General features: G+C 36.5%; 1 protein-coding gene across 1 annotated transcript; it reads left to right on the top strand.

Moving 5' to 3' along the window:
* The first annotated feature begins 3878 nt into the window (after window positions 1–3878).
* LOC102865875 (olfactory receptor 4N4-like) lies at window positions 3879–4805 on the top strand. Its single transcript, XM_006883082.1, has one exon. It carries the CDS (start codon window positions 3879–3881, stop codon window positions 4803–4805), a length of 927 nt encoding a protein of 308 aa, XP_006883144.1.
* Window positions 4806–11344: the final 6539 nt, after the last annotated feature.

Here is an 11344-nt window from a genome sequence, read left to right as displayed (position 1 = left end):
CAAGTAGAGGTTCTTTTTTAATAAACATTTTTTTGTGTGATATGAGTTAACTTTTACGAGCAGATAGGTATTCCATTCAAACATTCATTTTGTTTTATGACACTGATTACAATCCCCGCATTGTATCATCACTCTTCTCATATCTCTCTGTGATACTTTTTTAAAAAAATGAGCCTTCTATACTCTCCCTCTTTATCTTCCGGGTTAGGCAAATGCTATCCTTGGGATCTGTGTTGTTTGAATGTTCTAAGTGGTGATTATCCCCTGGTGTTATTGTTCACCTTACATATCTGCCTTTAGTTTAGCTGAAACTTGTGCCACAGGGATGAGTTCATGTCTAGGCTCCAAGAGTGACTGGGGGGCATCATCCCACAGGTTCCACTAGTTATCATCAGGTTAGTAAGCTTGATCATTATGGAGATTTTATGTTTTTGTTCAACATATAGTTTGTACTTTATCCACGACCGTCTATTTTCCCCCCTCACAACCTTCTATTTTGATCCCTCAAAGAGCACTTCAAAGTGGTATCTGAGTACTATCTCATTCTTTTGGTCTCAGAGTTGTGAAAATTGAAAATCTCTGAATCCATTCTTCCTAAGGATTAGCAAACTGCCTCCATGTATCTTTGATTTTCTTCACTCTTCTTTGCTCCAAGACAGGGAAAGATCAATGGCTACACATTAGATTACCACCTACAAACTTTAAATTTCTTCTTGTTACTCACCAAAGTAGTAATACATTGTCCTTGGCAACTGTTATACCAATTGATTTTGATGTCTTCTGAAATTATAGTCCTGAGGCACCATGACCAGCAACATATTTCCTCAGGGTATTTATTTATGGTTGAGAATCTCACATAATAATCCTCCTTTGTTGGCTTTTCTAAGGAGCTTTAGTGTTTTGTGCTTCTAGCCAAATGCTGCTAACCAAAAGCTACTAGTTACTTTGTCGAAGATGGAAAATCTCCCATAATGTTTTACAGTCTTGGAAACCTGATAGAATGTCAATATAATTCGGAAACAACTCACTGGCTATGTGTTTGGTTTTGGTTTAAAGTGGGTCTACTGTGTATATATAAAAGATTTGTCCTGGAGGGGGTGAAGCCAGAATGTTCCCTGGAGTCAAGGGTTCTGAAGCTTCATCTGACATACTTTGGGCATGTTGCAAGGAGGAACTGGTCCTTGGAGAGGGACATCATGTTTGGGAGAGTGGAGCGCAGGAGAGGAAGACCCTCGATGAGATGGATTGATTCTGTGAGTGGAGTAGTGGGAATGAATGTGTTTGAGACAGCGAGGTTGGCACAGGATAGTACGGCCTATGAGTCGCAAATGACTCGATGGCACATAACAACAACAACAGATAGATAGCTAGATAGATGCATTTATAATCCCCAAGGCATGTGGTTCAAGGATGGTCAAGCTCCCATGCAATTTACTTTCTCTGACAAGGTGCTGGAGGGTCAGCTCTGAGTTGGTTTCCACTGGATGGCATGCAACAACAACAAATAAATATGCATGATGAACTATCATCCACCAAACTTAAGCATTATTATGGTACAGTCCTTATAACTTGCCTTTATTTAGTCATCTTGTCTGTCTGCATACATACCTATGCACTCATAGGTTACTGCTTGTTATTTAGAGTCCATTTTTTTTTTTTTGGGAAAATGTGTCTCAAACCTTGTCTTTTGAGTGACTGCGAATCTCTTATTTCTCTATGCCTTTTAATATCTCTTTTCTCTTTGTCCTATCTCCCCTTTCACTTAAAGGAAGTAGGCTCACTAGTACTTCCCTCCTGTTCACTCCATATTCCATGAAACTGTTCTATAACAAGTTTGCAATGTAACTTAAAATACATAAGTTACTGTATTTCGATCTACCTGCCTAAGAATATTCAAACTCAGTATTTTTAAGAAAACATTTTTAATACACAGCATTAATATAAATATTTAGTTATAGTATGTAAATTATAAAATATTAAACTTACAAGACACAGTAAAAACTATTATGTGAATTCAGCTAATGTTTTCATATCAATCAATTATCCTGTGCATCCTCAGGGTAAGCATTCCCAGTTGAAACTACTGTGCAGATAAGCTTCTGGTCTTCATCTGAAATCTAAGACAATTTTCCCCCTTTAAATCAGCTTGATGGATACTCTAAAGAGGAAAAAAAAAGGAAATTTAGAATAAGCTCAACCACTTTTGTCATTCTTGTGGCCTAGTGGTAAGAAACTGTGCTGCAACTCCAAAGGCATGAGGATGAAATCCACCAGGCGCTCTGCAGAAGAGCAGGCGATCTCCTCCCATGTGATTTGCTGTCCCTAAAAATCCACTAGAGGGTTAGCTATGGGTTGGTTCAGCCTCAATGGTACACTACTACAACAACAACAAACAAAAATTACATATCATTGTCATATAATAATTTAAATTTTCACAAAATAGACATGAAAAACTTCTACAGTCAGGATATGGACCAGGTCCATAACTCCTTTGTTCCTCTCTGCTGTCAATATTCTCCCCATATTCCAATAAAATCCAGATTTCAATAACTATTGTTGTTGTTATGTGCCCTCAAGTCAGCTATGACTAATAATGACCCTATGAACTCTGAACTCTGAATCTTTCCCTATCTTGAGCCAACCTCATTTTCTCAGATAAAACTGACCCTATTGCCAAAAGCACTGTGTCTCCCTGTTACTGAATGCAAGGGGTTCTTTCCGCAGTACTCAACTGCTAATAAGACGCACTGCATATCCATAAGCACTTTGTTACAGATCTGGGAGAAAGCAGTGAGATCCTTCTTAGAGACTGCCTCCCCCTCTGGGAGTGGTCATTAGGTTTTTATACTAGGATTAGACACCAACTCCTTCAACAATGCACATTTTTTAGTAATAGCAAAGAAGTTCTACATTTGAAAAAAAAACACACCAAAAACCACGACACAAAACCCACAAAAATTCACACACAGGTTCTAGTAAATAGGCAACCTACAAAATAGTTAACACATGACTGAGGAAAACAGGCTTTGAAAAGATAAAGGCTAACTCAGGAAAGGTGCACTCCCCTTCCTGGCAAACTAAGATACAATTTACATATGGCTGGGAAAAAGTTTCAAAGAGGTAGCCCATTCTAGGAGAGATACATTTCCTCTCCTTGTACACAGACATATTAAACCACTTTATATGACTAAAGAAAGGAACAAAAAATTCAAAGACAAAGTTAACTAGTTTTGCAGGCTTGAGAAAACTGATATCTGCTTTACAACTATAGTTTTAGAACTGATACATATTTAGAGAATTCTGAATTTATTAATACCATCAAATCCATCTCATCTAGGGTCCTTCTCTTCTGCACTGACCCACTACCTTTTCAAGAATGATGTTCTTCTCCTAGGACTGATCCTTTCTGGCAACATGCCCAAAATATATGTGACAGAGCTTTAAAATCCTTTCTGCCAAGGAGTAAACTGGTTTCACCCTCTCCAAGACAGATTTATTTATCCTCTTGGGAGTCCATGGCATGTTCAATTTTCTTATTCAGCACCACATCTAAAGAGTATCAATTACTTCAATAACTAGGGTCAACTTTGTCCTCAACCAGAAAAATTTTCATTTGTCTAAGGCAAGTCAGGAACAAATCTAGGTAAAGGTACTTCAGAAACTCACAATAGAGAACACTGAAGTGGAATAAGAGTGTGGCTTGAGAACTAAGGTTTTGACAGTAATGAAATTAAAAGAGTGAGGCTAAAGGGATTTGTTTTTCTGTGGGTTAATAATGGTGTAACATAAAATTAAAAAATCTTGATTTTGGCTTGAAAACTATGGTCTTGATAATGGAAATTAACTCTCTGCTCCTTGATGTTTTATAGGTAAAGGGAATGGAGATAAGAAACAATACCGTGGTGACAGAATTCATCCTACTTGGTCTGACTCAGTCCCAAGATATTCAGCTCCTGGTTTTTGTGCTGATTTTAATTTTCTACCTCATCATCCTGCCTGGAAATTTACTCATTATCTTCACTATCAGATCAGACCCTGGTCTCTCAGCTCCTCTTTATTTCTTCCTGGGTAACCTGGCCTTCCTGGATGCGTCTTATTCCTTCATTGTGGCTCCCAGGATGCTGATGGACTTTCTCTCTGAGAAGAAGGTGATTTCTTACAGAGGCTGCATCACTCAGCTCTTCTTCCTGCATTTTCTTGGAGGAGGAGAGGGGTTACTTCTTGTTGTGATGGCCATTGACCGCTACATTGCCATATGCAGGCCCTTACACTATTCAACTCTCATGAATCCTAAGTCCTGCTATATGTTACTATTGGCTTTGTGGTTTGGGGGCCTTGTTCACTCCATTATCCAAGTCATTCTCATCCTCCGGCTTCCTTTCTGTGGGCCAAACCAGCTAGATAACTTCTTCTGTGATGTTCCGCAGGTCATCAAGCTGGCTTGCACAGACACCTTCGTAGTGGAGCTCCTGATGGTCTTCAACAGTGGCTTGCTCACCCTCCTGTGTTTTCTAGGCCTTCTGGTCTCCTATGCAGTCATCCTCTGCCATGTACATAGATCCTCTTCTGAAGGAAAAAACAAGGCTCTATCCACATGCACAACTCATGTCATTATTATATTTCTCATGTTTGGACCTGCCATCTTTATCTACACTCGCCCGTTTAGGGCCTTGCCGGCTGATAAGGTGGTTTCCTTCTTTCACACTGTGATTTTCCCTTTGATGAATCCTGTTATTTATACTCTCCGCAACCAAGAGGTGAAATCTTCCATGAAGAGACTATTGCACAGGCACACATTCTGTTAAAAGAGGTTTTATAATAAGGCCTGATGAAAGGAGAATTCAAGCTATAAATCACTCATTAATTCACTTAGGAGATACTTCCTGTTGAATGCATCTCACTTGTCGGATACAATTATTATATTTGTGGAACTAAAGTAAAAAGAGAAGCTTAATATCAAGCAGTCAAAACAAGGCCAAAGGATGACCATGGAACAGACCATAAACTACTCATGTGTAAATAAGTAAAATAAAAGCTGAAGAAAATGTAAACAAATATATGAACACAAAATTACAAACTGGAGTCTTTCTTAAATGAATTGAAAAACCATTTCAAGAACAGATTTGAAACACTTAGCATTAACGATTGAAGTCCAAATAAGTTATGGGAAGACATCAAGGAAATCATCCATAAAGAAAGGAAAAAGTCATTGCAAAGGCAGAGGAGAAAGAAAGGACAAATTGGATGTCAGAAGAGAATCTGAAACTCATACTAGGGCCTAAATAATCCAAACAAAAGAAAGAAATATGAACAGAAGATTTCAAAGGACGACTTTGAAAGCTAACTGGAAGAAATTCTTATTTATGAACATTGAAAAAAAATGTGATCTAAGAGTGCAGAAATTATTGAACATTATTCATATCACATACAAGGGAAATCTTGCTGACAATTATTAAAAAACAACTGGAACAGTCAAATAACAGGGAACTTGCAGAAATTTAAGCTGGATTTAGAAGAAATCAAGGAATAAGGAATATAATTACTGATTTCAAACAGATCTTGAGTGAAAACAGAATGATGAAAATATATTTACTTGAGTAATATTGTTTATACAAAGAAATTTATTTGTGTGTATTATGATAAATTATGGATGACAGTGAAAAGAATGAGAATCCCAGAAACCTATAGCAAGAAGCAGTGTTCTGAAGGGAAAAAGGAAACATTATATGGTTTGAAATTAGGAAAAGTATGGAACAAGGTAGTATCCTTTAGCCATAGCTGTTAAATCTGTATGCTGAATGCATAATTTGAGAAACTGGCCATATGAAGAAGAGAGTATTATCAAGATTGGCAAAACTCTCAAGAACTTGTGTTATGCAGATACTACAACTATGCTTGCACAAAGTGAAGAAAGCTGAAGCACTAAGATGATAAAACCTATTACCTTCAATATGGATTACATCACAACATCCAGAAAACAAAAATCATCACAGACAACATCACAATAGAGGGGGAAATGTTTGAAATTGTCAATAATTTAATTATTCTTGGATTCACAATCAACATTCTGGGTACTAGCTGTCAACAAATCAAACCGTGTTTTGCATTGGGATAAGCAGTCAAAGATCTCTACACTGCGCTAAGAGCAAGGATGTCAGTTTAAAGACTAAGGTGCACCTGATTAATGTATCAGTATTTTCAGTTGCTTCCTATGCACCTGGAAGTTGGACAATGAATAAGGAACATTGAAGAAGAATCAACGTATTTGAATTGTTGTGTTGGTGAAGAGTGTGGAATATCCAATGGACTGCCAAAAGAACAAATATTTCTTTGGGGAAATGAAACCAGTGTGTTCCTTAGAGGCAAGGATGGGGAAAGATTTTCTCACAAATATTGAGTATGTTGCTAGCAGGGTGAAATCCTGTGGGAAAACTACATGATGTGTGGAAAAATGAGAATCATTAAAAGAGTGAAAATCTTCAGCAAAATGAAATGACACAGTGACTGTAACAATTGGCTTGAGAATGGTGGGGATTATGAAGATGTTACAGAATAGGGCAAAGTTTTGGTCTTTTGTCTATGGGTGGCTATAAATTTTTGTTGATACAAGGCATTTAATACATTTAATAACACTACTATTGATATCTGACAAATAGGAAATATGCACTATAATTTGCTAGCTCAATTAATGCTTTCCTAATGGAAGGGATTAATGTAATAGCTTTGTATTTGTTTGTTAATTGTAGCCATTGAGGAGCTTATAAATACATGAGAGAAAATCCCACAAATTCTTGAAGTATTTTAATAGAGCACTGGAAATTATACTGATTGGAGTATAATGAACAAGTGTGAGAGCACAAAAGATAAAATTTTATATTACTATGAATCACAGCAAATAACTTCTTTTCAGCTGTTATAAGGAATTATGTTCTAACTAAGGTAAGAGTCCATTTTAAGATTTAAACTGTGACTCTTCTACAGTGGATTGCTTTCTTATAGCTTAGAACAATGTGATCCAAATTCTGGACAGGGATCAATAAGCTGCAAACCTCATAAAAAGCAAGTGTCTTAGTGTCAGATACATTTTGAAAAAAATTTTTTTCTTATGAAAATTTTGGTAGTGGTGTAAGAAAGAAAGAGAATAGGTTTCATGGAGAAATGTTTGAAGTTATTTCATTTTTCTTATCAAAACTTTCTGTTACTACCAGTTTTTCTCATGTGTTCCCTGGATGTTAAAATTTCTGCAATTTTATTTTACCTTCATTATCATTGTGATAATGTTTTATATGCCAGAAATTACTCCACTTACTTTAAGTATAATAGGAAATTCAGTACTTAAATCTTATGAAAGAGACAGGTTCATTTGCTAAGCCGGGAATTAAAAAATTATTCCCATGACAAACTTGTAGAATTCATTTGCCAAGTGATAGTTCTCTGTAAGAATCATGAAACTTGGAAAACAATGAGTTATTTTGTCCATTTGGGTGTTACTAATTAGACATGATTTGAGATCAGAATAATCTGTGATTATTCTCATGTTAATTTTTTTGCATTTAAATTATTTTCTAAATTCAAGATTCACATGTATGTCTCTGACAGTCATAATATTGAAATGTAGGAACAAAGTATAGACTATCTGTTTATATATTTGTAGTTTCTTTGGGAAACACACTGGAAAAATATATGAGAAAGTTAGACATAGAGAGTAGGGAATGAATTGAGAACTCCTGTATTCAAGCTGCTTGAGCTGGCAGCTATGATCTCCTGCCACTCCAGAGACAAAAGAAGGCATTAGTCTCCAAAATAAAAGGTGATGAGAAACTGCTTGACTAGAGCACATGGTCTCACACTACTCAGCCGCTTCATATATGAAGGAGGCCTAGAGAGTTGGTGTTGGGGACTAATCAAGGTTAGATTTCTACAGGGCTTCAGTGCAGAACATAGAGGACTTAGGAAAAGCAAATTTTCCCAGAAAGGACTTACACCCACAGATTGAACCATTGGCTGAACATCCCATAGATTGAACATTTTAACTTGGCAGTTAATCAGTAACATCATAGAGACAAGAATCACCACCAACTTTTGCAGAGACAATAGAGATGACCCAACATTTAATCAAGAAAAACATCACATAATGTTGAGAAAGCAGCAGGCAGCGTCAAACACTATTAAAAACCAAATTAAGCTTTCTCCAAAAGAAGCAGATAATATTTCAGACCTCATGAGTACCCAGAGTCAAGAAGGCAGATGATATATGTTGATATGGAAACATTAGAATAGTTACAAATGAAAGTACAAATGATGGAAGAACCAATGAAAGCCATAAATAAAGAGACTAAGCAAGAAGTAGAGACTCAGAAAAAATATTAATGAAGAGTTATATGAACAGCTATGGAAGAACATGCAAATAATGGAGGAAGCAATAGAAAACACAGAAGTCAAGAGATGCAGAGACAGAAGAAATATATTGATGAAGAGAAACCTGAACAACTACGGAAGAAAATGCAAGATATGGAAGATAGAATTGAAAGTATAGATAAAGAGGTACAAGAACTTAAAAAAGTCATCACAAGATAGGGTACTGCCAACACATGACTAGAAATAACAGAAAGGCATGAAAATGCAGTCTAGAATACTAAGACTAAAATGGCAGAAGGGTGCAACACACTTGAAGGACAAAAAGGTAGAACAGAAGAAATGGAGCACAGAGTCAGTGAGCTGGAAGGCAAGAACTTCAATGGTGACATACTGGAAGAAAAATCAGAGATGAGACATAAAGAAAAAAGAAAACACAGAATCATGTGGGATGACATAAAAAAAAGAATAGCATACACATGATTGGAATTCCAAGATATGAGAGAGAATGGGAAATCACTGAGAAATTTGTGATAGTGGCACTACAAGAAAATATGCCAAGTATTATGAAGAACAAGCAAATTAACATTCAAGAAGCTCAGTGAACACCAACTGGATTAGATAAAAAAAGGAAAACATCAAGACATATCATAATCAAATTCTCCAAAATAGAAGATAAGGATAGAATATTAAAAGCAGAACAAGAAAAACAAAGAGTCAACTAGAAAGGAAAAGCAATTTGCTTAAGTTCTGATTTTTCAGCAGAAACCATGTGAGCAAGAAGGCAATGGGGTGGCATATACAGAAAGTTGAAAGAAAACAATTGCCAACCAAGGATCCCAAAGCTCTCCATCAAATATGAAGGAGAAATCTCATCCTTTCCAGAAAAGAAAGAACTTAAGGAATTTGTGTAAACAAGACCAAATCTACAAGAACTTTTAAAGGAAATCTGAGACACCAAAAAATATATACAAAACCAGGAGCAAATATCATTCTCAACAGAGAAAGGCTAAAAGCATTTTCTTTGTGAACAGAGACCTTAGACAAGGATGTCCACTATCACCACTTCTATTCAACATTGTGTTGGAAGTCCTTGCTAGGGCAATACAACAAGAGAAGGAAATAAAAGGCATCCAGATCATCAAAGAGATAATTAAACTGTTGCTATATGCAGATGATATGATGGTGTACATAGAAAATCCCAAGGACTCAACAAAAAACCTGTTAGAGCTAGTGGAAGAGTTTAGTAGAATGGCAGGATACAAGACCAATATACAAAAATCAGTGGGATTCCTCTACAGCAACAAAGAAAGCACAGAGAAGAAAACTAAAAAAGCAACACCATTTTACCACAAATTGAGATACCTGGGAGTGAGCATAACTAGAGACACAAAAGACCTATACAAAGAAAACTACAGAGCATTTCTGCAAGATAAAATAAAAGACCTAATTGTACCCTGTTCATGCATAGGAAGACTCAATATTATGAAAATGACAATCAATCTACAAAAATCTACCAAAAAAATCAATCTACCAAAAGCATTCTACATGTTCAATGGAATCCCAATATAGATACCATACTCATTTTTTCAAGAAGATCAAAAGGGAAATTTTCAAGTTTATTTGAGAGGGAAGAGACCCCGAATAAGCAAAGCACTTCTGAAAAATGAAAATAAAATGAGAGGCATAACACTCCTGACCTCAAAATCTACTACACAGAGATAGTAACCAAAATAACTGGTACTGGTACAATGACAGGCACGTAGACCAATGGAACAGAGAACCAAAAAACAAGAAAAGAACCAATAAAGAACAAATCTATGTATGGTCAACTGATATTTGACAAATAAAAAACCTATCAAATGGGAAAATGACAACCTCTTCGACAAACAGTGTTAGCAAAATTTGACTGCTACATTCAGAAAGCTGAAACAGGATCCACATCTCACACTATACGTAAGAGTCAACTCAAGGTGGATCAGAGATCTAGGAGTAAAGCACCAAACCATAAAGCTCATTAGAGAACTGGGATCAAGCTTAGAAAATTTAGCCTATGTTATAAGAAGATTGCCAAATACAAAACTGAACATTCTGGAGAGGATAAAACTGATGAATGGAACCTTCTAAAGATTAAATCTCTGTGCTCATCAAAACCTTTTTTCAACAGGGTAAAAAGAAGGCCTACTGACTGGGAACAAATATTTGGCAATACAATTTCTGACAAGGATATCATAACAAACGTTACAGAATAATCCTGGGCCTCTAGAAGAAAGACAATGATAACCCAATTACAAAATGAGCAAAGACATGGATAGACTTTCCACAGGGGAAGGCATTCAGGTGGCCAAGGGACACATAAAGAAATGCTCAAAATCACTGGCAATAAGAGGGATACAAATCAATACCACAATGAAATACCATCTCATCCCAGTAGCAGTGGCTAAATTTAGTAGAGCAGCAAATAAGAATTGTTGGAGAATATATGGAGAGGTGGGGACTCTTATACACTGTTGGTGGGATTGTAAATGGTGCAACCACTCTGGAAGACAGTTTGGAATTTCCCCAAGAAGTTGAACATAGAAACTCCATATGACCCATATTCCACTATTAGGAGTATACTCCCAGGAAATTAGAACTGAGACACAAACAGATTTATACACCAATGTTCATAGCAGCGTTATTCATCATCACAAGAACATAGAAACAACCCAAATGGCCAACCACAACTGAATGGTTTGAGAAATTATAGTACATTCACACAATGGAACACTGTACTCATGACAAAGTTGAAAAATACTATGTAACTTGGGAGAGGCTGGAGAGCATTATGCTGAATGAATTAACACAGTTCCATAAGGACAAATACTGCCTAAGAACATTATTGTAAAAATAGAAGGAGGTTGTTGTTGTTATGTGTCGTCGAGTCGCTTGCGACTCATAGCGACCCTATGTACAACAGCCCTAAACTCCGCTCTGTCCTGTGCCAATC

The sequence above is a fragment of the Elephantulus edwardii genome, unplaced genomic scaffold, assembly GCF_000299155.1.
Source record: "Elephantulus edwardii isolate Elephantulus edwardi_28Jun2011 unplaced genomic scaffold, EleEdw1.0 scaffold00026, whole genome shotgun sequence".
Taxonomy (NCBI): Eukaryota; Metazoa; Chordata; class Mammalia; order Macroscelidea; family Macroscelididae; genus Elephantulus; species Elephantulus edwardii.
Note: the sequence above shows the minus strand (reverse complement) of the source record. Positions and strands in the feature narration are given on the sequence as shown.